This window comes from Podarcis cretensis (genome assembly GCF_951804945.1).
Source record: "Podarcis cretensis genome assembly, chromosome: 2".
Taxonomy (NCBI): domain Eukaryota; kingdom Metazoa; phylum Chordata; class Lepidosauria; order Squamata; family Lacertidae; genus Podarcis; species Podarcis cretensis.
This window is the reverse complement of record NC_137171.1, coordinates 62,133,097-62,160,150: the sequence shown is the minus strand read 5'-3', so window position 1 is coordinate 62,160,150 and position 27,054 is coordinate 62,133,097. Positions and strand designations below refer to the sequence as shown.

Sequence of the window (27,054 nt, the reverse complement as noted above, 5' to 3'; positions counted from 1 at the left end):
AACTGCATCGGTCCAGTATACCTGAAGGAGCGTCTCCACCCCCATCGTTCTACCCGGACACTGAGGTCCAGCTCTGAGGGCCTTCAGGTGGTTCCCTCGCTGTGAGAAGCCAAGTTACAGGGAACCAGGCAGAGGGCCTTCTCGGTAGTGGAGCCCGCCCTGTAGAACGCCCTCCCAGCAGATGTCAAGGAAATAAACAACTATATGACATTTAGAAGACATCTGAAGGCAGCCCTGTTTAGGGAAGTTTTTAATGTTTGAAGTTTTAATGCATTTTTAATATTCTGTTGGGAGCCACCTGAGTGGCTAGGGAAACCCAGCCAGATGGGTGGGGTATAAATTATTATTATTACTTAACAGATGGTGCTGCTTTATACCAGGATGCAGAGCGATCTGCTGTGTTGGAGGGGCTTTGCATGGAGCAGAACTGCCCATTGCTGGGTGAGCACCCCAGTACACATGCACAAAAAGCAGGTGGAAGCTTCCACCCATGGCATCCCTGCTGGTGACTGCCTGCAAAAACCTCTGAAATTTGAGGGTGGGCAGGTTGAGCATCACAGGCTCCTTCACTGTCCCTGCTTCCATCCTATGACAGCAACTCTTTGCTGTGATAGCCTGGGAGCTAATGCAACAAACAGATGTTTTCCCTGTAGCACCTTCACCCTGGTAGTGCTGGCTGCATTGCTCTGCCAAGTCCCACAGCCAGGATTGCAGTCTTAGGCCGCTGTCCATCCATCCCAATATTTTTCAGACATTATCTGAGTGGCAACATCTCTCCAAGGTCCCAGGTAGAGGTTTTTCACATCCATAGAAACTGGAATGTTGTGCAGGAAAAGCAGTGCTATGTACGTCATTAACACCCAAACACATCTTTTCAGTCATTCTTTTACCCTTATTTTCTGAATCAGGCCTGAATATGGTAGCATTTTGTCCTGACATGATTACAGTAAGTCCACAATTTACATGGGGGTTACTTTCTGGGGACCTCACCTAAAGTCGAAATTGGGCATTCAGGAAAAAAGGCTTTGACAGTCCCACCCACCATTGCACCCAATGTGTTTTGACTATACAATTTTGACTTTAGGTGAGATCCCCAGAAAGTAACCCCCACGTAGAATGCCCACCCACTTTTTAGTTTTATTTTATTTTAGGGAGAAGTTTATAAAGCTGAATGTTCACAAGTTAAATGTGCGTAAGTTGTCGGCTTACTGTATGTATGTATGTATGTATGTATGTATGTATGTATGTATAATGTTTAGCCCAGTAGGCTTTCACCTCACAGCACCTCACTTGCAGCTCAGTTTGGCTTCCGGGATTTGTCCAATTTCCTTATGCATGATATGCAGCATAAGGTTCCAAGTGCAACCTGTACTGTGAAAAGAGGATTTATGAATTATGAAGAGGCTTACGTGGCTTAGAGGGAAATGCAGCTAGCAAGATAAAAGACAAGTAGAGGACATTTAGATACAAAATAAGGAAAAGGTGAGGAGGAATGACGGAGCAAAATTATAATTAGCAGGGAAGAGAGTGGAATTAGACATGTGCAGACAATGACTAGCAGGCTAGTGGTTATTGCTGTGTAGCCGGGCGGGGCGGGGAATGAAATCTGCAGTTGGGCTGTATTAAAGGGGGAATGCAAATGATGGGTTTTGACCATGGCTTCCCACCAAGCAGCAGGGAAGCCATTTTAAGCAGAGAACCAAACAGGAATTGAGAACCTTTCCCCTGCCCCTTTCCGCCCACCCAAACCCATCCCAAGTGGGTTCATCTCTGACCTTGGAGCCTGCAGCTGAGTTTTAAGAATCATGCACCTACAGATCGGGCGTCACAATCCTTTAGAAAACTTTGTTCTTTTAGGATGTGCTGTGTGTTCATTTTATCTACAAAATAAACAAACAAACAAACCCCGATGTCATTAGTCTTAAGTCATTCCTCAACAAATGGACATGAGTTTTGCCCTCTGCCCAATGCCTCTTTCCACACGTCCCTCTATTCTCAAAAAACACTCATCCTTTCACATGTTTTCAGGGGAAGGTTATTTAAAATAGAGTTTTACTGCTGAAGACAGTGTGGGCAAGCTGTTGGGTATATCTAATGTAGATTTTAGATATTGGCCACTACATAGCAGCAAAGGAATCCTCAGGACCAGTAATCAGAACTTCCTTCATATATTTTATCTTGCAGTCAAAGGATTAAAAAATTGCATAGATTAATTTATTAATAGTTTTCATGTTACTAATTGTAGAGTTCATCTTTTTATGGCTTTTGCAAAAAAAAGATAAAATGATTTTAAAATCGCATAATAGAATGAATACAAATCAAGTTTATAAGCATTTGTAATAATCATTTAGCAAGGTATCTGCATAGAATCATTTGCTTCTGTTAGACAAAATATAAAATCTCATTTTAACGAACTTTGGAATTGAAGCCCTCATCGTATCAGTTATTATCTTGGTTATTTGAATTTTTTATATTTCATGCTTGCATGATCAAAAGAATTATTGGACTTACATATTTTGAGTCTTACTCTTTAGTGCTTCTTTCCTTCCAATTCTTGCTTTGGCTGGGATAACTTTTACGGCTGTGCGGCCATAACCTGTTTCTAATCATTCATATCTCCAGAACATCAATATTCACATCACTAGAATATCAAGAGGTAGAGGAAAGTATAAGCAAAAATGTGTGATCACCTTTGCTTATTTTCATATTGGTATTGTAGTTATGTGAATTATCCCACAAAATCCCTATAATGCCGATTGCATTTTCTTAGTCATGCCATTCATCTTCTCTCTCCCCGTATTCCTCACATCTGTCAATAAGCTGATTTTAGAACAACACAGAGATGGCACTGCATTTGTTAGTATAATGGCTCATATATATTTCCAATTCCTAGTATTCTGCAAGTCTCACTGATACAATAGTCTGTCTGGGTCTGGGTCTATGTGTACATAGACAGGGCAGTATCCATTGAAGTTGCCCCTTTCATGAAGGGATATCAGGCATCCTTCATCTGTTCTGGCGTTTTATTTATTTCTTTAAATATCTATAGCCTGCATTTTTGATTAACAACACAGGTCCTGTACAACATGGGGCAGATTCAGGGTGGGGGGAGGGGCGAAGAGAAGCGGTAAGTTCCTCGCACAAACAGGATGTCTTCAGTGGATACAGCAAACAGTGTATGAAATAAATAAATAAATAAATCTATATTTGTATACAGTGATACCTCGTTTTTCAAACATTATGCATTCCGGAAGACTGTTTGAGTTCTGAAACGATCGGAAACCGAGGCGCAGACAGTCACAAAAACAAATTGGTTGCAAGAGAGCACCTGAGATTAGCTGAACACCGATTGATTGCACGTGGAAGCCGCGTGGCATGTTCAACTTCTGAGGCGTGTTCGAAAACCAAAGCATTTACTTCTGGGTTTACGGCATTTGTAAACCGAAATGTTTGTCAACGGAGACATTCGAAAACCGAGGTACCACTGTATATGTACATGCGTAAAGGAAACCTATAAAGAAGTCATGCTCAAATATACACTTTTGATATTGATATCAATTATGCAGATTCAGATTCATGCTGATGCAGTGAAAAAACTCTGCATGTAACCATGTTGCCTTGTCACATAAAAAATATTTGTAGTATTATAAAGATGAAGAAGCACAAATACCACTGAGGAACTCTGCCTGCATCCAACAGATGTCCATTTTAAGATTTCATATCTATATCTATGTCATCTATATCTATCTAATTTACTTACTCACCCATCCTGGAGATTACATTGTCATTAGGGCAATTGTTCAGGTGAAAATTTGACCCCACACCATACTTCTAATCCATAAACGTTTGGGACGCCTGTTTACCGGATTTGAGATCTTACATCAAATTCTCGTCTCACCTTAGCTGAATAAATCCAGGTTTATCCAATGGAACTTTAACAAAATTGTCCCAAACTTACACGGTGTGATTGCACCTTGCATGCAATTAACTTGCGTGATTTCAACCTTACGTGATTGAAATTCTGCAAATTAATTGCGGGCAAGATGGAGAGCTTAAAAAAACTCTGCCTTGCTTGGAAAGTGAGGATGCTCACACGGGGACAGTTCCAAGGGTGCTACCTCAAGAAAGTAACCCCCATTCAAGATGTGATCGTACTGTAAGAGAGGAACTATAATGGGAATTTCTCATCTTTATGATTAAAAATAATAATTGAGAAATAAAATGTGGCACTTTTAAAAATTAACAGCTTTTCATTTCTTTCAGCAGCTGATCTAAGCAATCTAGACAGCATGGTGAACCTCTTGCAAGATGAAATTAGCACCTCAAGGAGGAGGAGGAGATATCCAAGGCATGCGACGGATGACGATTACAACATTGAAGTGCTTCTAGGTGTTGATGACTCTGTTGTACAATTCCATGGGAAAGAACACGTTCAGAAGTATCTTCTGACGCTGATGAACATAGTGAGTAATTTACTAATGTTTAAGAACAGGTCTTGCATGTAGCTATTGCTGTCTCTCATCAAAATAAATACTTCAAGCTAGGGAGCCCTTATTCCTAGGAAGGGACGTGGATTCACTGGAAAAATTCAATCAAGGACTGCAGTGGATGGTGGGCGGAGCCTGAAGCATTGGTGGGTGGAGCTAGATGAAAAAGTGGGTGGGATGTGCAGCCACATCACCTTCCTCTCACTTTTTCCCCCTCTCTCTATCTGGCAACCAAACTCTGTGGTGTATGAGAAACTGGGGCCAGATGAAACAGGCTGAGGGCCACTGATTTCCCACCCCTGCTTTAAGTGTACAGTGTAGCAGTGTAGCTATTCACTATTTTTATGAGAATTTCTCTCATGCAAAAATTTGTACCAAAAAATTTTGACTGATTTAACAGTGTTGCCAAATAGTATTTGTTAGGAGTGGAAATGGTATTTGACATTTGACTACTACATTTTGTATGTGTCGGTACTGTTATTTATTCAGGCTGCAACCCTATTATGCACTTACATAGGAGAAATTTTCACGGGACTCGGTTACTTCTGAGCAAACATGCATACAGATAGGTTGCTAGTGTGTTTGCACTTCTTAGGCTATAGCTTGGTAATTAGCTGTGGAAATTATCTTGTAAGAGTGCAGGCATTTTAAGCTGATTGCCCCTTGACATTCTTCTTTGCTCACAGAGCTCTCATGTCACCATTTACTTCAATGGAACAAGCTACTTTGCTTGCATAGAGAAGTGTGAGATCGGAAGGACACCTGCACCTTAGGCCAGGAAAATTGGTTCAGGCCAGTTTGTATCAGAATTTGATCCCTCACAGTCTACCCCAACCAAATTAGAACTTGTTTGCCATTGATGGTGGTTCAGTTAGCTAGAGTGTGGTGCTGATTATGCCAAGATCGTGGGTTTGATCCCCATATGGGCCAGCTGCATATTCCTGCATTGTGGGGGGGGGATTGGACTAGATGACCCTCGAGGTCTCTTCCAACTCTACAATTCTCTGATTCCATGCTTCTAAACAAGCAATCTCATTCATGCTACATTATTATTATTAAAACCAAGCAGGTAGTTGACAGAAACGTATTTAGCTGATGAGGCTTAGGATGGACTCAAATATGTGGCTACAACACTGAATCTATTGAGACTGAATGGGACTATGTATATGAGAGAATGACTCTGTGTGTCTACACAGCAGGGATGGAACATAAAACAAGATCAGAAGGCAAAGAGAGAAACCACAGGAGGGAAATAGGAGCAATGAGGTTATGGAGAGGCGCATCTGTAACTCTTTATGGGTTGCCACCTGCTCCATCATTTATTTCGTAAAATTGTTTTTTTTCATCAGTTAACAATAGAACCACTATCTTTCATTCTCAAATAAAGAACTGAGTATTGCCTGTTCACGCTCTGAATTTAATTTTTTCCCCCTACCCCACTGTGTAGAAAATACACCACTGTGTATTGCTTTGCCTGGATTAATGTGTCAAAGCTCCAGTTGCTGTGGTCAATTCCCTATTGTTCTGACTGCAATAAGACAGCCTTAAGCCAGTTTCTCACTCCGTACATGAGAAACATTCCTCCTCAATTTGCTATCAAGGTACGGTGGGTACTGATCTATCTAATCCGTTGACTGACAAATCCTGGAGTCAGAGTGACAGACAGAGGCAACATATTTTGCACCTTTATAATTTGCCTTTGTATTTGACTGCAGTTGATTTGATTTGATGTTTGTATTCTATTTTTCCAATGACAAATGCTGAGCTCAAAGCAACTCACAATAACAGCAGCTTTAAAAATTAAGAAATGTTACAATTTCTATAATGATGTCAAAAACACAGGAGCATATAAAGAAAAAAAATGCAACCCCAAATTCATCAAACAGTTCATATAAGCTCATAGTGATGCAAAAACTCTGAAATGGCTGCTGAGCACCAGCCCTGTACCAGTTGAAATACACTCTTTGGGAAGAGTGCAGCTGCAGGACATTGCCAGACAGCAAGAGCTTTCGCCGCCTTTAGTCTTGACTTCAAAATGCTGGGATGAAATTTAGGGAGGCATCTTTGATAATGTCCTTGGAAATACCTGAATTCATTCCTTAGAAATGGAGAGAGCTGGCAAGGCAGTAAAGGTCAGCATATTCATACATGTGACCTGGTGGACATAATGCAAACATATCCCAATAATTCAAGGTTAAAAAGTCAATATCAGTCAATTATGTAGGGAGGGATTTATTTTTGTCCGTGGCTTAAAATAAAGTGTGCAGATGAAACAGATGGTTTTCTACATTTTCAAGTCAAAGGAAAGCAGAGCAACCTAGCAGTTATGTGGCAAACACACAAAAACAGATTTTGAAATGGAACCTTTTTTATTTTTCATGTCACTTAAATCTATTTTAAGAGATACAGTGATTGTAAGGAAATTATAGGATTTGTAGCTCTGAAATATATTTATTCCGCTTGTCACTGAGCTTTCCAGCATAATCCATTGAGGAAAATGTAGAGGAAATGTTAAGAAACTGTATATATTGAGATATGGTAGAGAGGGCCTGAGACCCACCTGCCCCAGTGACAATGGCTCCCAAGCTTGACCTCATCAACAGGCCAGTATCATTGCCCCAAAGTGCCTCGTGGGCTCTCAACCCTGTTCAGCCCAAGTGGAGATATCAGAGAGGTGACAGGGGACCAGATTGTAGTCCATAGGGCTGCCCCTTTAAAGATTTCCATTTCCTAGTAAGGAGGTGAGACCTAAATGGAGCAGGCTGGCTGAGTTACAGTATATTTATTATAAAAAACACAATTGTTTAGGTACTAATTGTCTTTTTTTAAATATTTTATTATTATTTTCCCAGTAATTATTCAATATTACCACAGTTTTGCTAATTATACATATTTCAATTAATATCAAAATAATTCCAGTTATTTCCAAATTTACGCAATTTACCGGTAATCAAAGTGGTTTCCTGCGCCCCTTGATCACTGTTTTCTCTCCAGTTCTTCTATTGCTGGGTTCATATATTTTATTAACATCTAATTATATTTCAATTGGTATATTAATCATTAAGATAACAGCTGCATTTTTAGTGATTACTATTTGTGTTAAAAGCATATCTAACTTTCCATAAGATTTCAAACAAGGTGCTCTAATTATTTTCCTTTTCTCTGTGTGTGTCAGTCTGAAAATGTCCAATTATAAAGACCTTGGCCTTTGTCTGCTGTCCAGTTCTTGAAATTCCTCCGATTGCCATTGTCTCTCAGCATAGCTGGGGTGGGGCTACGATCCTGAAGAATTCTCCGAATACCTCATTAGCTCCCTCCTACTGTGCTCTCATCGTGCTTGGTGTTTCCGGACAACAACACACTCCACTCTTTCTCACTACTCAGTCAACATCTAGAAATGTCCGTAGCCCGAGAAAGAGGGATCCACAGGGGATCTTGGAGTACTTTCATTTTAATGAATCACCATCAAAGTCTCCATGCCTCCCTCATCCACGGCGCCAAATTCTTTTCATCTTTACGACTGCATTTTGGCCAATTCCACTTATGTTGTATCTCTTCTATGATGTTTTTAAGGGGGGTAGAGATGGTATCTGCTCTAATTTTACAAGATAATCCATTCAAGCATTAGAGCTCTCCCCCCATTTCTTTAAACCAAAATGTTCTTTTAATCACAAGTTTTATTCCGTACTGCAATCCAACCTCATTTGTATCTTTAAAATTTTGCGTCTGGAGAGAGTTACCAAATCATTAATAAAGAAACTCAAAGTAAACAAGAAAATGGAGGTTCCCCTCTCCGCCATCCACCGCCCCCACTGAATAGAATCTTTTTCTCAGTTCCAAACCTCAAATCAGTGCAGGTGGGTAATTCCACAGTTCTGATGACATCTTCTCTCGAAGCATGCCTGACTTTAAAGCCAATTAAAAATCCAATTAACAGGAGAACCTCTGCTTCTTAATGGCAGTGTAGGAGGGTTTTTGCCAAGCAAAGTGCTTTTACGCTCAGCACCTCCCTGCCCCCTGCGTTCTATTCTGGAGCGAGAGCCAGGTACCGAGACGGACTGCGAGTGAAGCCCGTTCTTCCCTTCCCTGTGAGGTTTTTCCAAGAATGATTTACCCTCTGTCATTCTTGTTTTTCTCTGCCTTCGATCCCCACAATGTTGTGGGGGCTGCCTCCATTAAGGCAGATAGGAACCGGAAACTAGTACCTAACCAGTTGTCAGAACAGGTCTCCTCCCTCGGATCCGTCCAGGATTCTGAATGCCCTGTCTCTGACCACTCTTGCCATCTTTCTTCTTGAGTTCCAAGTGGCTACTCACTTCCATGCTGCCAGTGCTGTGCATTATCTGTGGCTGCATTAACGCTGTGTTTCATGAGTATTCAAAGGGATCTTTTGGATCTCGTCTAGAAACTTCAGCTTGCTTACCTTTGAAATGATCCAAACATTCATTGTTAGATGAGACGGAGAGCACATGCTGAGGAAAGGCTCATTAGACTTCATGGCACCTCAGGCACTGTAGTGCACCTCTGGAAGCTCTGCTCCCCTCCCACTCTTGGCAAAATCTGTTAGCGAGGACTGGGCTGCCCAGTGCCATGGTGAAGAGCGCCATTTTGTCTCCCTTAGTCAGGAGTTGGGAAAGCAGAAAAGAGTGTACTTGGGAACAAAATTGGGTGGAACAGTCCCTGTTCCTTGACACTGATAATCAACTACCTGTGTCACTCTGAGTTCATGTTTCTTGAGCATATTAGAAGGCTGGGGGGGAAATGTTAGGAACTGGATGTCACAGGGGCCCACAAATTCCCTTGTCACACTTGCCATGATGAGGATCTCTTTCCCCCACACCTCAACAGCTGTGGTGAGTTCCCCATCTCCTGAGCTTGGAGCTAGAGAGTGGGGTAGCATCTCTGACTTTGCATAGCCCATGCAAGTGCTCTGAGTGTTCAGTGTGATGCCAAGGTTCTCTCACATCTTGCAGAGAGTAGAGTCACACCTGCATACCGTGGAGGGTCATGCCATGAAGGCCATCAACAACTTGAGGACCCTCTGGATTTGGATATGGAGATGAGAAGCTAATAAATATATCATGAAACAGAGTTCCTTGCTGGCAATTTTCCCATTCAGGTTTTGCCTTTGATATGTCAGTGTGAGCTACTAGGTGTGAGAGCGATGCTTTCTCTGGATGATTTAAATGCAGCAGGTTGAAAGAGAACAGTAGGTCCCAGGTGGTACAAAGGGCAGAAATGTCACTTTTCCCTGCCTAACTGACAATTTCAAGAAAACTCATAAAGTAAATCTAAGCTCAGCTGTGGAAAAGAATCTTATGAGTGCTACACTTGAATGGTTTTTGTTTTTTTGTAAGCAGAATCATGGTTGCAAGATGGCAAGCTGCCTTATACTGAGTCAGACCACTGGTCCATGTAGCTCAGTATTTTCTACACTGACTGGCAGCATCTCTCCAGGGTTTCAGGCAAGGGACATTTCCTGTCCTCCCTGGAGATGTCTGGAATTGAACATGAGACCTTCTGTATGCAGAGCCGATGATCTGCCACTGTACTGTGGTCCCAGTTGTGAAAGTGGCTTGAATTCTGATAGCGTAGGCTTAGGGGGTGGTGTTCTCCTGTCTCTTTTAAAATCCTAAAGCACCTTAGAGAAGAAGCCCAGTTCATGCATTCAGTAGGCAATAGCCTGGTAGGGGAAGGAGCTACACCTGCCCTGCCCTCTACCACCCAAGCAGTCTCCAGTGTGAACAGGACCTTCCAAAGGACCACACCGTCAGGCAGAGGCTCATGCTGCAATTAGTCCAGCAGATTCTAAGGTGGAAGGAGCCAACATGGTGCCCTGCCCTGATGAACTCCAACACTGTGTCTTCCATTGCCATGGCTGCTGGAAGCTGGAGTTCAACAACATCTGGATAGTGCCCCCTCTGCAGCCTTCACTGCTGTGGGCTAAAAGCCTGATCCTTTCCCCTGCTTCAACTCGTGTGACAGGAGCAGAGACTTGTGCCACAGCTGCTGGAATAGCAGCTATTGAAGGGCCTTCCAGTTCTGCCCTGTCACCCCTGTAAGTAACCGAAGCTGCAGCCTTTGCAAAAGTGTCCGGAGTCATGCAGTTCGGCTTAACCTCCCTAAGCGCTCTCCCTCTTATTTGCTTATTCATCTTTTTCGAACATGCATCCCATGATGGTGCCTTCATAGCTACCGCAATGCACTACTTCAATTCCCCAGATGATGAGATGCTATTTGTAATGTTTAGCATTGCCTGCATCTGCAGGTGTCACCCATGCTTGTTATCTTGGGCTGTGCATTGGAGGTGGGCTGTTTTAAATAGCTCTTGTGGGCAATTGTCCGGACACAGGTATATGCACCAGTTTCCTAGCTGGAAAAGGAGCCCCCCTCCCCTTTTTAGAAGCTCTGCAGTTATGTGGAGAAAACAACCTGCAGCTTTTAAGTTGGGTAATGTTCTTACCCAATTTCGGTCTCTATATGTCAGCAGTAGTGCCAGCCTCTGCCACTGTCTCACACCCCCCCCACCTCAGCTGTGCAACATTAGACCCTAAAATGTTTATAGTGCTTTCCCTCATCCCAATTATCCCATTCCACAACCCCCCCAGCATACTCCTTTGGCTGCGTGGAACCCATAAAATTTATTTTTACTTGTTAATTTGTATTCCGCCTTTTCTCCAAGGAGGTCAAGAGAGTATAAAATGGATTCTTCTCTCTTTATCTTCACAGGTTAGGCTGAGAGATAGCAACTGGCCAAGGTCACCCAATGAGCTTCTTGGCCAAGAGGGGATTTGAACCCAGGTCTCCTCAGCCCTAGTCTGACATTCGAACCACTAGTGTGGAGGAATAACAAGGCAGTAGAAGACAGAATTTAGATAACTGATGAATTTTGGGTCTCCTCCCCGGTTTGTCCCCAAATTATATTCACAATGTAAGAAGTTACTGCACAGATTATTGGGTCATTGTGCTGTAAACACATGACGTGATCGTGAGACTGCAGTGTTAATGTAAGGCTGGTGAAAACTGTTTATGCACTTAGTGCAGGTTTTCAGAACATTTTTGTACTGTAGCTTGTAGGCAAAAGTTGAGAAGGCCAAAAGCTCGAGGGAGGAACTCAACAAAATATAAACCGGTCATGAAGCCAGCAGAAAGTTTGTGACCTTTCTAAAGCCAACATTACTGTCAAAGAGGAGACAAAGATCCCTCCAATGTTAAAAAGCTTGCTTTGCCAGGACATCTGTTTTGTGGAATTTCTAAAAACTTTGTTCAGAAGCAGATAACTTAGATTTTGGAACATTGGCTATAAATTTGGAACATTTACTATACGGTCATAGAAATTTAAGGTAATCCAGCCTCTTGATACTTTATGAGCAGATTTGTATATGCAATGCCAGACTGTTTCTGTTGTACAGAGTACAATTGCTATCCAGTTTCTACCCTCTGCCTTTCCTCAAGCTGCCAATGAAAGTGGAACATAATCAGCTCTCTTAGAGTCAGTCACTCTGTCTGTCCATCTAGCCTAGTGTTCTGTACTCTGGCTGGCATCAGCTCCTTCACAGCAGTTGCCATCTGGTCGTTTGTTCCTGAAGGTGCCAGAAACCTTCAGCATGCATGTTCTACCACTGAGCTATGGTGCCATCCTATCTGGTTGGCCCTTGCGTGTGTAACCAATGGGCACATGCCGTGGCTCTTCCACTTTGGCTGGTCCCATCTTGGCCCCCTTCATTTTTTTCCCTAGCCTGTCACTCTAAGCTGCTGGGTCTGATCACAATTTAAATTTCCCACAATGCCCCTAGCAATGCATCATTCTAAGGCATTGTGGGAAATTTAAATTGTGATGAGCCCCAGCCTTTCATAGCTGCTCAGTGTGCTGTCATAGCTACCAGGTAGGCTCTTCAGCACACACTGGTAGAGAAGGAGGCCCACCAGATAACACTATGCTCCACCCTTATCCCCAAATACCATGAGCAGGGCAGTATGCACCAGCCTTAAATCAGCTTATATCTAAGTATTCTGCCCTTTACTTGCTTGTGGATCCTGCCCTTCCTCCAAGAACCCCAAATGGTTATCTCATTTAAATCATGTGTGGAAGGTTAACCTGGGAGAGGGCAGCTGCCCACGGTCACCCAGTAAGTTTCATGGCTGCTATTCAAACCCTGGTCTCTCCAGCCCAGCACACACTTTCAGGAATGCACATGTGTTTGTGATCCAGTGCCCAGTTCAAAATTCACTGAGCTGCCATTTTTGTCTGCAATAAAAGATTCTAGTCCTTTGCTGATGTGGATTGCTGCAATGCACGAATGCGGGTCGCCTTCTTCCTGCAACCTTCTCTGCACATTATTCTTACTACTCTGATTTAGTTTGCAGACTCTAATAAAGTGTTTCATTTTTTGACGTTTGTTTCCATAGGCCCATCTGTTGTTGTCGTGTATGCACTCTGCAGACTTTAGCTTGGGAAGGATATCTCTTAGTGTTCTGCTATGGCTAATAGAAGGCATAATCCTGTTTACCAGGCAGAGCAGAATGCCTTCCTTCCAGCAAATTGACTTCTTTTGGTGTCATTTCTGCAGCTTGGCACACTTCAATTGCTTTGGCCAAAGCGAGAGCTTGAAATTCTACCACTTGGGCTCTCCGTTTGCAATCTTACACCCCACCCCCGCCCAAGACAATTTGATCCCTTAGTCAGCAGGCCTTCCAAAGTTGCATATCTGAAATGATATTCTTTTTAAAACCTAAAAGGATTATTTCTTTCTTGAAAGAAAAATGTGTCTCTTAAAAACCTCTCCCCCCCCCCCCGGCATACAGTGTTTCTTAAACTTGTCGACCACAATATCATGTTTAGCCAATGGTGAGGGATGGTACGAGTTGTAATCCAACAACATTTGGAGACCCAAGGTTGAAGGATGCTGTTTTAGTCTATTTCAGTCCTGTTATCATATGGAATCATAATTAATGCTTTTATGTCCTCTTGCAGGTTAATGAAATCTATCACGATGAGTCCTTAGGTGCCCAAATTAATGTTGTCTTGGTGAGAATGATCATGCTGAGCCACGGGAAAGTAAGTGTAATTTTAATGATCAGTTCAAATGTCCTACAGTATTTTATTTTTTTAAACCATGTCTTGCAATTCTCTTGTGGCCTATACTGCTTGTTTTTGTGAATGAGTTTAGTAGCAAAGTAATCATATTTAATCAAACACAAGAAGGAATCTTGAGGCACTGCAAAGACTGAGAGAGAAAAGAGTGCTTCACTCATTTCGGAGAGATGCTGCCTTACTAGGGGGACTCAGCAAATTGCATTCGTATGCCCCTCAGAGAGATTTCCACTGAAATTTGTTGGGCAATTTATTTTTTTATCAAAGTTCTAGTAGCACTTTTGTGGGGGGGGGGAGAGCAATATTTAGTCTTTATTGTGGAAGAAGATTTCGTTGACTTTCCCCCTTCATTTCTTAAAAATATATATCAAAACTATAGGGGGATTGTATCAATGGCTTCATATAAAAGGTGAGTTTCAAGGAAGGATTGGAAGGAAGGAGGTCAGTAGCTCACAGAGTCAGATATGTAAGTAAGGAGGCCTGGAAAGATATGTTTGTGACTGATGCTGAAAACAGAGACTTGAGAAAAGCAACTGCAGGTTTCTGTTGGGACTTGGACTGAGATTAATATCACAGTCTCTGTATGCTGCTGCTGCATTCCTACATTCCTTACTTATTGTCTACATTTGTACATAATCAGATATTTTAGCAACTCAGCATACATTTCCAGAGTTCTTTCCTCCAAAGGAAGCTGAGCACTGGTTCAGATCTCATGGAGCTGCTGAGGTCTCTCAGCCATATTGCTTAATCGAATTCACCAAGAGAATGCTTATTATCACATAATCCCACCACCCAGTGGAGACTACCTGTTCTTTTGTAGAAAATCACTATGTACTGGGCAAGATTCATGGGGTAAGTATGATACAGCTAGGAGTGGGAGAAGGGGACAAATTCACCCTGAGGATGAGCACTCCTTTACTTCTGCTTTTGCATATGCAAGCAAAACTATAGAACTGTACTCAACTAAGGTCTACCCAGAATAGACCCATTGACATTAATGAACCTAAATTAGCTGAGCCTGTTAACATCATCAGGTCTACTCACTAGGACTGGCATAGGATGTAACCTGTTTCTCCAACTGAACATGCTACAGTATTATAGCATCCCTAATCTTGACCAGCTTGGATCACACAAAGATTGATCTGAATCTCATTCAGTTCAGGGAAAGGAAAACAAAATATGAGTAAAACAACATTTATGTTACCAATGAATTATCACTGATTATCAATAAAAATAAAAATACTAAATAAGCAATCACAATACACACATCTTTGATCAGCAGCTGTCAAGAATGTATGAAAGGATATGCTACTTTTTTCCCACAGTGATATGTAAGATTTAAACAAAACCCTTTTTGAGTTTTTTATGAAGAAGATTGTTTTATTTCATACAATGCACCCTGTGATGTTGAGGATAACTTGAACAGTACTGTATGTTGCATAGCAACTAGTTTCTCAATGGCTTGGAGATTTCTTAACAAACCATTTTCTTCAGTATTTGTTTCTAATATTACCTGGCACAGTAAAACAAATGCGTAAGTAAATTCAAACTCATAGCTGAGAAAAATGTAGTTACTTGAAATTTAATTATTTTAGAAAATTGACCAAACAGGTATAGTTGTTCAAAGATCTCTATTATGCTATTTTGAAAGTTTATAGTGAATTTTAACTGAAATTGAGGCAAGCCAGATTGAATGGTTCTCTTATCCAACACCAGCTAATACATAGCTGAATATTACAGATGGCAAGATACAATATAGAATATTTTAAAATATTATTTTGAAGCCAAAGGTGGTGATAATGCATTGTTGCAACAATGTTCCATTCTTCCAAATGCTATATAAATATGATCTTCTTTATTGGTCCACAGCATTTACATAATGCATTAGTTTGAAAACATCCTGAAGTTTCAGTGGTCCCTTTTTTGCCCAGTCTTGAAGGGTTTATAGTATAATTTGTATAAATTTTATACAATACCACAATGAAATGTGGAGGGTTTGGATTGTGTGGCAAAATGCACTGGTGGTCATTGGGACAATGTCAAGATGACCTTCCAGGGTTATAGAATTGGCCACCATTTCTCTAGCGTTAACTTCTGGCATAGCCAGCTTTAGTGATGCCTTCAGGGTTGGAGATCACGGCAAGAGCTTGGTTTCCATATCTGTTTATTCTTGTGATTTTTTTAAAAACACCTTTGATAATCCATATTGTTCATTGCAAGTTGTATGTTACCCGAAACAGAGACGAACCAAATGTTGAGAGATGATTTTCTCCTTTAGACTGTGATGCAGTTCCAAGGAAGGCAGCTGTAAGATTTCATAAAATTATTTTTAATGCAACTTTGAGTAGTTGTCTCCCCCGCCCCACAAGTTCACTGCTTCCAGCAAAATGTGTTATGATGGATTTTGGATAGGAACAAAATAGCCAAGCCGGCCAAGCTGGAGTGCAGCATTTTGCTGTGATCCAACGTCGACCCCCCCCCAAAAAAATCTTCAGTTTTTTTGTGTAAGGGATTATGGGTGCATTAGGGACAAGTGTGGGTGAGAATGAAGAATGTCAAGAGGCAGACATTTCTGTCCCATCCTGTGTTTGTCGCAATCAGCTCTGCTTCAGTTCTGCTATGGTTTGGATTCCACTAAAACCTTCATCATTCACTTTGTTATTGACTGCATAATTCAATGCATTTTAATGGAAGGGAAATGACAAAAACAAGGCAGAGAATGACATAATTATTTATGTAACTTTCACAGACTAAGCAAACAATCTGTGATACTGAATTGGAACGCTAGTTGTCTTCATTTGTACAATTTTTGTTTCTGTTCTTGGGTGAGCAAGCAAATTGTGTCGATTTCTGCTCTCATTTCCATTTCTGATGAAATAATCTGACATCCCAAGTGTGAATAAATTTCATCTCCAGTCAGTGAGGGGCTGTTGGGTTCATTGCTCAGCATGTCATCCTTAAGTTGTATCCCTTCCCTTTGCATTCTTCAGATCATCTCTTTTTCCTCGGCCAGTTCTCCACAGGTGCTTGCCAGTTCCCTGTCATTCATACCACTTGACATCTTCCCCAAATCTCCAGTGGAATCATTTTCTGCATCTTTCTTCCTAGCCATCTTCCAGCCACTCTCTTAATCTGTTTCCAATCAGAAGTGAAAGCTGGAATTTTGTATCAGTGAGGAAAGAATCCTGGGGCCGGCCATTATTCCCATTAGCGGAAAGAGGGAGAGAAGCTCTCTCTCTAGAGCCAGATTTCAAAGCATGATGCAGATGCCCTCAGAAACAGAACTGGAATTCAGGACATACTTTAGAGTAGAAGTGTAATGTAGTCCTTACAGCTACATATTACACACTCACTTCCCTTCACCCCAGTTGTAAATGGTAAATTATTTCCCTTTTTTATGAGATTGACAGCATGCCATGTTTTCTTCCCCTTGCTCCCACCCCAAATTACATTGCTTGTCAGTCGCTGCATTGTCTAATACTTTATTATTGATATAACGTTTCTGCTTGAGCGTTATACTTATATTACAGTATTAGAGGGGAAATCTAATAAGCCACTGCCATGAAATAAAGCTCACAATCCTTTAAACCCAAAATGACACTTTTCTGATTTTGTTTGTTATTGTTGTGAGATCTGTTACCATGGGTTCCAGATGCTTTGTTTTTCTTTTCTTTTCATAATAACTTGCCTAGTTCATATGACAGAGGGAAATAATCAAATAAGCCAAGTAAACAATTTGGAGGAAAATATTTTGAAAAGAACTAGTTCCCTTAGTCATTTCTGATGGCAAATGAACACATTTCTTTATTGTCTCAAACTTGGGTGCTATGTTGCTCTTCAATTTGACTATCAACAGTATTATCAATGCTCTTTTTAAAATCTAACAAGATGAGTATTTATCCCCGGGAAGTTTCCATGTATTCTCAAGGATGGCATAGAATTGTCAGAAGTTACAGCTGGAGCACCACCTAATGGATACATTTTGAAAGTCTCCCTTTCAAGATAAAACAAAGGCATCTAAAGGACTTCCAATTGCTTTCTGGAACTAGCTGGCCACAGCTGCCACCATTGAATAACCATATATCCTTAAGTGCGAACTTATTATTTGAGTAGGAATTTTTATGTAGACAAAAAGGGATGCCAGCCGACCCATGAAAATTCCAGAATATATGGGGGGACGACCCTAAAGGAGGGTGGAGGAGACTTCATATACAGCTCAATGTGGACTAAGCATGCTTAGTGGGCACAGAATGCTGACGTACTGGAGGGGACAGAAAACTGGGTGAGGGGAAATGGAATGGAGTATAGCTGGCTAGCTGGAACTCAACAGCAGCACTAAACAGGATCCTACCCATCATATCCCATTCTTCTAATGCCCAGTTCAATTCAAAGGTTGGGGGGGGGACACACCTTCACTTTAAAAACTGAATATTTGTTTTAATTTTTAATTTTTAATTTGTTTAAATTTAATTTTTTTTACCATGCTTCTCAGCAGTGCTCCCCCAAGCAATAAGAATTTTGCTTTAAAAAACATTAAAAACAATAAATAGCAGAGAATAATGAAAGCATGCCTTAACATCTAAGTGCCAGGCAACCACACCCAGCAAGAGAAAAGGCTCTTTTAAACAGGATGGCCTTCACCGTGGTCCAAAATGATTTCAGTGAGTTAGGAAGACAAGCCTGCCTCTGCACTCTGCAGGGAGTTAGAAGTTCCTGCCTTATTCACCACCCTTTGGACCTGCGGTAAAGCCGAGACTCTCTCAGAAGAGCTTTATTAAGGTCACTTCTGTGTGAGGCCTACACAGATGAAGATGTTCCTTTGCCATAACTAGCTATAGTGCCTGTAGCAGTAGAACCTAGTAAGATACACTGCTTCTGTTCAACCAAGGCTTAAGAAACTTCAGTTCGTTCTTCTGAGGAAATATATCTGAATACTAAAATGCTTTATTTTAAATCCATGGTTTTGGGACAGAGACATCAGTGAGCAGAATAGCAATGCTTTTCATGAAGAAGGTCCCAAATTCAAAACCTGGCACCTTCAGCTGAAAGGATCAGTCCATAGAAAGGAAGGCTTCTGCCTCAGACCTTGAAGAGCTCTTGTCAATCAACTAGCCTTGGGCTGGTGTGATCTGGTATAAGCCATTTACCTGCATTGCCAAGGGACAGAGTCTTGCCACAGAGCAAGACTCCGTCCCTTTTATGATTACAATATACTTGCCGTAACATGAGTTTCTATTGATCTAAGAATCCCGCGGATCAGGAGGGAGGGAAATATGCTCACATTTATTTCCCCAGTATGATGGGATGTAGTAACCCATCAAGATTTTATAGATTATTACATTTTTGAACTAGTATTTCTTCAGAAACCTCAGCATGGTGCTGGTGACTCAGACCAGTGTTTTCCATTGTATCTGGAATCCTTCTCCTGACGGTAATTGGTTCCAGATGCTTTAGAGGAAGGAAAATATCAGTACAGGGCACTAGAGCAATCCCAGACTCTGTTGTTCATACCCAAATATCATTTAATCTAATGTTTTGGGTCACACTCAGCAAAGCAATGTGTTCCCTTGACTGCATAAGAACCGTTGAAGAATTGATGTTTTGAGGATGTTTAAACCCACGTTTAGATGTTTTCTGACAAATAGCTGGGAGCAGATGAGGTGCACTCTTCATAGATTATTGACCTCTCCATAGGCAACTGTTTACTCGCTGTGAGGACAGGAAGCTGGACTACGTGGGCCACTGGCCTCACCTGACAGACTCCTCCGATGTTCTTTTCTAGAACTCCTTGTGCATATAGGAGAAGCTCCAGGGTGCTCCCCCAAGGTTAGCATTAGTGCCACATTAACATATGCAATGTACGTATGGAGTTATCCCTGGTGTTAGAATTGTAGAGTTGGAAGGGACCCCAGAGGGTCATCTAGTCCAACCCCCTACAACGCAGGAAATGGAGAAGACCTTCCTAGCTGGACCACATCCAGACTGTTGCTATATTTCTATTACATTGATATACCACTTTTTCCTTTAAGGTCTTCGAGGTTGGTCACATGGTTCTCCCCAACCTATTTTATCCTCGCAACCCAGTGAGGTGGGCTAGGCTGAGAGACAGTGACTGGCCCAATGCCACCCAGTGAGCTTGATGGCTGAGGAGGGATTTGAACCGTGGTCTCCCAGGTCACAGCCCAACATCCTGGGTAGGATTCATTGCTGTTGCACAACGAGCCTAATTTATTCATTCAATTATCAGGAAAGTGATGAGGAAATGTGTGGAATTACAGTTGCTTGAATGCAAAATTGTATAATGCTATCTAAACAAATCAGAGTGAATACTGTACTCAGTAAACCACTGATGTACTATAGTATCCTTGCAAACTTTGTGCAAACAAAACAGGACGAATGCTCAAGAAACATGTCTGTAAACAACCTGGTATTTCTGCAAGTATATTGCAGTGTAGTATTTTCTGGAACGGACAATGGCTGCAATCCTAAACACACTCACTAAGGGAGCATAAGAAAAGCCTGCTGGATCAGACCAGTGGCCCTTCAAGTCAAGCATCCTGTTCTCACAGTGATCAACCAGATGCCTGTTAAAAAAAACGTTTAGCAATTCCATTGGACCTAGTGGGATTCAAGCAGATAACTCCAGACAAAGGGATACCAGCAATTTCTGTTTTCACAAGGAAGTCTTAAGCATGTATACTCAGAAACCTGACTGAGGTCAGTCAAACTTACTGCTTGCTAGGTGGATGTCAACAAGATTGCAGCCTAAATAAATGCTAATGCCATCTTCATTTTTTTGCTAGCAACAGAACCTGTTCCTTTTCTCTTCTTTCCGCAAGAATTAAAAGGTTCCAGATAGTATATACTGTAATCCAAAATGCTGTAAGAGCATCTTAAACACCATTGAATGCCACAGGATAGAATTCAATCTGTATTCCCTGCCCAACCCCCAAAAGTATGGTTCTGCTCACCACCAAAACTGGCAGTTCAGTTGTATCTGCTCAGGCTCATTTGTAAGGGCGTTGGGAAGCTTCCTGAATAACAATTCGTTACATGTGGTATAGCTGCGTGAGACAACACAGATCAACCAAGCTGTTTTCAACTAGAGACAGCTGGCTGAGATTTTTCACATGTAGTGATGGAGACATTCTTCAAAGCCAGAAGAAATTTTGAAATATATCTTGCAGGGCAAAAGTAACAAACAAACAAAAACAGTTGCTTGTTGTCCTGCAGTCCATGCTTAGCACTGGAAACCATTTTGAAGCAGCGACCACACACATATATATATTTGAGTGGTGGGTGGGTGTTGAACTCCCCCATGGTAGCAGATACTAGGATTCATGTGCTAATCATAGTTGTCATGCTGGGGGAATAAATAAGAGATAGATGCCAGCCAGGGTGTCTGGTGATGGGATACTGTAGTTGTTTCTGGTGCACAGTCAGGGTTATCATCTTCTGAACAAAGGAGCGTTCATGTATGTATAAGAGCTTCCTCAGATGTGTACCGTTTTCTACTATTGCAATATTATTATTTTTGGCATCTCTGACAACATTGCAAATGGCTCCAGATTCTAATTTCACTGGGGAACCTGTGCCTGCTAGATGTTGAAGGACTACAATTCCCTGACCATTGGTCACATTGGCTAGGGCTGCTGAGGGTTTGGCACCTGAAGGACCAGACGCCCCTCACCTCTGGTGTAAGGGATAAGGAATCCAGACTGCATCATGTGATGCACTTCCAGATTTTGGGAAGGTTTAAATGTTGTAAGAAACAGCCAGTAGAACATTGCAAAAGGTTGGAAATGCCAGTGTCCAGTGCCAGGCCTTATATTAATTCTCCCAGCTGCAAGTTTACTCTCCCCTCTGTACAAGAGTATTTGGGGTGGAAATGTATCCTTTGTTTCTTAACAAAATATATACCTTTCCCCTTCCACTTCATTCACAGGACAGCTTACAAGAAGTATATATATATATATAAATCAGATTCAGTTTCATACACAATCAACCACCCATTTATATATCATCAACTTTCTTTAATTATTCCATAGCTTATCATACTATCTTGGTATGTTTGAAAATTAATGTGCCAAGTAGTCACACAGTTTTATGCCCCTGTGAGTTGGTATACTCAGCATTTATTTACAATATGATTATTCCTCAGTCTTCAGCTGAATGAGAGCTGCTGGCCATAGTGCACTGTCAAAACTGGGTCACATTAGTGGTACAGTGAATTTTTTGTGAATAGATGGGTCTGTCATTGAATGTTAAAGGTTTAGACCCAATTGCCATTTGCTCCGATTCAGAAGTAAAACACAGGTTTTCTCAGGAAAAGCACTGGGGCAAAAACAAACAAACCCACATATACACACAAAAAACTATGCTTGGAAACAGAGCTTTAAATCCCAGATCTGTGCCTGGAAAGTGCAGGGCAACAGGAAATCTGGATGAGCCATCAGTTGAATACAAGACAGCTTGACCAATCAGTTTGGTTTTCAGATCAAATTATGGTACTTACACAAACATCAGTCTTTGAAATTTGGAGCACAGCTCCTTGTGGGGAGACTACTGTCACTCCTACCAATATCAATAAGGAGTAATTCTATGGTGGTTCTTTTCTTTGATTAGTTTATCATGGCCAAATAAGGCTGTTTCACACAAAGGAATACCTACCATAATTTCTATATTACCAGGAATTTTACATGTAACTGTTGAATTATAAAACAGATTAGGTTATGAAGGAGACTAATTTGGATAATCCATTATGCTTATATTAAATTGGGGCAGGGGGACAGAATTTATGCAGAATTACTCCTTTTTCATTTTGATAGGTGCAGTTAGAGGATGGGCATCACAAATCTAGCCTGCAAGTCTCCTGCACACCCTGCCTTAGGGCAGCTTCTTACGTAAAGTATAGACCCCCAAGTATAAAATTGTATATATTCCCACTTCATCATTTTTTGAAGTGTTAAATAAATGCCGTATTTAACACTTGTGATACAAGCAACAAATAAAAGATGCCTGTGGCTTTCACAGCTGATTCAGCATTTATGTATTTTAATTTTCCAGCAGTACAAAACATTGCATAAGAAGCTGTTCTTTGTCCCATATTAGTGTGTCTAGCAAAGCAGCCAAAATACAATATTCATTTGATGTGGTCCCTTCTTTAAAATGTTTGGCAACTCAGAGCTTTAAAAAAAGCACTGCACTTAGTTGTGGTTTTTTCCCATCCTCTGGTATGTTAAGTCCCACTTGACTTCATAGACATGAGATGCCTTTGTCAAAACGCATCTAAAATGGAAGATTTATGTTTCCTTTGTGTAAGATCAACTCCAATTCTGTCTTCTTGTGAGATAAGTAACCACCACTGTAAAAGGGAACAAATTACTTTTATCCATAAATAAGTGGGCTTAAGACTAAGGCCTTTGTTTGTGGTTGTACCATTACCATAATGGATTGGTAATTCCGTGCTGAAGTGAACATATATATTCCAGAGGCTCTGGGCTAAGACAGGCTGGCTAAAAAACAAATTGTAACTCTCTTTCTTTCTTTCTTTCTTTCTTTCTTTCTTTCTTTCTTTCTTGATCTAGTCCACAAGTTTGATTGAGATCGGTAACCCTTCTCAAAGTTTAGAGAATGTGTGTCGCTGGGCCTACTTACAACAGAAACCTGATACTGGGCATGCAGAATATCATGACCACGCAATATTTCTCACTAGACAGGATTTTGGCCCCTCCGGTATGCAAGGTAAGTTCCATGTTGAAGGGCAGTCCATCACACAAAAGGTATGGCTCCTAGATCATGCTTCTCTCACCCTCGTATCTTTTAGCACCATCTGATATTTGGCCTTAAAGGGGAAATTTAGCCCATTGCTATTTCTCTGCTGTTGATTGTTTCTGACTTCTTTAATCCAAATTTGTTTTTCAGCTTCAAAGGCATTTGAGGGATATTTTCTTTTAAATCTTAACCAAACTAAAGAAGTCTTACAAGTTAGCAGACTAGCCAAAATACAGTGCAAGTGCTTTTGGAAACAGCCAAGATTTCTCAGTTGGAAAGCATGAATAGTTCTTCAAATATAACTCTGACTGAAGAACCCATTTCACACTCAAGAATTTCCAAAAGTACTGGGCTTAGAGTGCCTAGTTATTTCTCTAGAGAGCCTTAAAAAAACCCAGCAACATGATTTTAAAATTGTAGCTCATCGTTGCTTTTTCCTCTTTCCCAAACCTACACTAGGATTTAATGGGGCCATTCAGTTAACCACTGACCAAGGGTAGCCAACATTGTATCTTGTAGATCAGGGATGTCCAGCAGGTCAATCTGGATCAACTGGTCGATCCCTGGGAGGTTCCAGTCAATTGCTGTCAATTGTGGGCTCCTTTTGCCTAAGAGCATCTGCCCCTGCCCCCTCGCCCCCCAATGTTTTCCTCTATTTCCCACTTATTTAAATAAGACACCTGCTGGAATGCTTATTACTGTTTGGCATACTTAAAGAGTTCTTTTACATGCATCTTTTCATATCTCACATTCTCCCTAATAGGCTATGCTCCAGTTACTGGCATGTGTCATCCAGTCCGAAGTTGCACACTTAACCATGAAGATGGCTTCTCTTCAGCCTTTGTTGTAGCCCATGAAACTGGACATGTGTAAGTAGCACTTATGTGTGGTATATGGCTCCATTCATGCACCATTCCTCCACTAGAGATTTGCCTTTAGGATTGGCTAGTGCAACTGGATCAAACCAAATACCTCCCACCGTGCATAAATGGCATCCTGCCAGTGGCCTCTTAAACTTTCTCATTATTCTTATTTGCCCACAATGGCAGACACTGGAAGGCTGGACCTACAATATGTAGACCCAGTTCAGTTTGGTGGATGACAGGTTCTTTAGATTTATTTCCTTACCTTGGAATGGGCATGTAATCGCAGCTTACCAAAGCACTTCTCCTGCACAGCAAACATGTTAATGTTTGTTCCAAGGGATCTTGTGTGAGAACAGTGCCCGATGGATGAAACCTGATGTCATTAGGCGGGAAGGTGGTAGTAAATCCTCATTTTTAATGCTGAATGAAATACCTTCAGCATCTCAATAGAATAAGGACTCTCAGAGATGCATTTTCCCTCAACACTTTCTATTAGACTAGGATAGCCTGTGGACACTTTTCTGTTTCTTCTCTTAGTTATTACTGAGGACTTTCCTGTCCTCTTAAGAATCTACACATGATTTGCCTCTCTATATCTTTGATGCATTTCTTTTCATTTATTCCTGAATCTTCCTCTAAAAAGAACATGGAGGGAGATGAAAGGTCATTTCTCTGACAGGGGAATGAGATATTGCTTCACAGTATATGTCTGCAGTGTTGTGGTGGAATGATAAATCCTCTTTAAGAAGTCTCCAACTTCATCCAAATTTTGTTCGTTGACAAATGGGCCTAGTGGCCGGTCAAGAGCGCTGTAGCACTCCTCAAGCTGTGTGGGTGTGGACCTGATTAGTGCCTGGGTGGGAGGTCATTGACAGGCCATGTAAGCTGCTCTTAGCTTCTCAAAGAAAGAGTAGAATATAAGAAAAAATTAAATGAAACATGATGGGGAAAGTAATTAAGGACAGACTTCAGAAGTTGGACATGAGCCAGCTTAACAGTGGGGCTACTCAAAAGCTAATTTAATCATAGGCTGCATTATCAGAAGGGTGTGGGCCCCAGGTGTATGCATGCTACAATATAGTCTGCAGGAATGTGATGAGCAGGTCTGGGTCTGGTCAGTCTCTGGGTGTGTGACAATGTGGGACCCTTGCCATGATGGAAGAAGGACAGGATGTAAATGTAATAAAATTAAATTAAAATACTTCCACTGTATTCTGTACTAGTGAGGTTGCATCTGGAATATTGTGTCTTGTTATGTGTGCCATATTTTAAAATAGACATGGAAAATCTGGAGCATGGCGAGAGGAAGGCAGCCAGGAAGCTGGCCAGGTGATGCTGCTACCTTGCTCACCATCCCAGTACACAGAAGTGCCTGGAGGCCAGATTCATGGCAGCTGCTCCTTGCTTCCTGCTGCTGCTCCTGAGCTTTGTCTCCATTTACAGGTTTGCCAGGGATGCTGGTAGTCGTATCCTTTATTGCAGATCCTGGTTCCAAGGTTCTTTGCAACTCCACCATTCTATTAAAACGATAAGGAGTAAGACTTCTTTAACAGGCTTTGTTGTGCTACCTTTTCCTCTAGTTTAGGCATGGAACATGATGGCCAAGGAAACAGGTGCGGGGATGAAGTCCGGATGGGAAGCATAATGGCCCCTCTTGTGCAGGCTGCCTTCCACCGCTTCCACTGGTCTCGATGCAGTCAGCAGGAGTTGACCAGATACCTCCAGTGAGTACACTGAGGAAGTGGGAACCTATGAGGTTGTGAGTGAAATTCTAAGTGCAGTGTTTATAGACCACCATTCAATCGAGTCTTGGGTTTTTAAAAAAGAAAACAATCCTGCTAGGAATATGGGAACTATTTTTCGCTGGGGAATGGGTATAAGAGCTATAAAATAAATAAATGCTGCAGTCTTAACCCCACTTGACTTGAGAGTAAGCTGCATTGGACTCAATGGAATGCACATCTGAGTAGACCTGGATAGGCATGTGCTGTAAATTTTTGTACATGGGGCAACAATTAAAAAAAAAAAAAGTATTTTCTCAGAGTTCAGCACCAGCTTTTTCTCAGTTCTCTTTCAGCAATATTTTAAGGAGTGGCTTCTGGCAAGAACAGATTAAAATAAACAGGAATCAATGTGAGTTTTGTACAATGCCAGTATCTTTTTTTAAAGCTACATTTCATTACATAAAGCGAACATGCCCCAGCTTCTTCTTCTTTTTAATAAAAAAGAACAGAAACAAAATGATCCTTTGATCATCACCAGTAGTACGAATGTATGGTGCTGACTTTTGAAGATGAAACAAAGGTATGGAGAGGATATTGTGAAAGATAATTACCCACCGTGCATTTGTAACTTTGATGATTGACTATTGTAATACACTGCTCTTGAAGATAGTTCTGAAGCATCAACTGGTGGTATAGAATGTTGTAGATATTATTTAATGTAGAATGAATTTTGGACCAAAGTTTCACTGGCAGATCTAAACAGCTTGACAGGTTCATATGGAAGGAGATGCTCCCATAGGTTTGCTGAGCCTAGGACTTTTAGAAGTTTAAAGGTCATAACCAATACATTGAATCAGGCTTAACAACAAAATGAAGAATCACCAACACATGCTCCCTATAGCCCAACCCCTGTTAACAAGTGGGCTGCAGAAAATTCTGGACCACCTTCGATAGCAGGCCTATATTACAGCAACTGAAATTGGAGGTTACTATCTCAAGGAGGTGGTGCAGACAGCTATGAAGATTCACTTCTGGCTACAGTTACTCCTAGAGATTTCAGGAGCAATGCTTGACCTAAGAGTACCTGCAAACCACATACCTGCAAACCA

General features: G+C 41.3%; 1 protein-coding gene across 4 annotated transcripts in view; it reads left to right on the top strand.

The window, feature by feature from the left end:
* The window catches only part of ADAMTS2 (ADAM metallopeptidase with thrombospondin type 1 motif 2), a 209,701-nt gene that overhangs the window by 136,369 nt on the left and 46,278 nt on the right, over positions 1-27,054 (top strand). For all 4 annotated transcript variants that reach the window (XM_079966473.1, XM_079966472.1, XM_079966471.1 and 1 more), the window contains exons 4-8: positions 4,264-4,463; positions 13,462-13,545; positions 23,169-23,325; positions 24,119-24,224; positions 25,802-25,945. In XM_079966473.1, the coding sequence (XP_079822599.1) occupies positions 4,264-4,463; positions 13,462-13,545; positions 23,169-23,325; positions 24,119-24,224; positions 25,802-25,945 (691 nt within the window). The remainder of the gene's footprint in view (positions 1-4,263; positions 4,464-13,461; positions 13,546-23,168; positions 23,326-24,118; positions 24,225-25,801; positions 25,946-27,054) is intronic.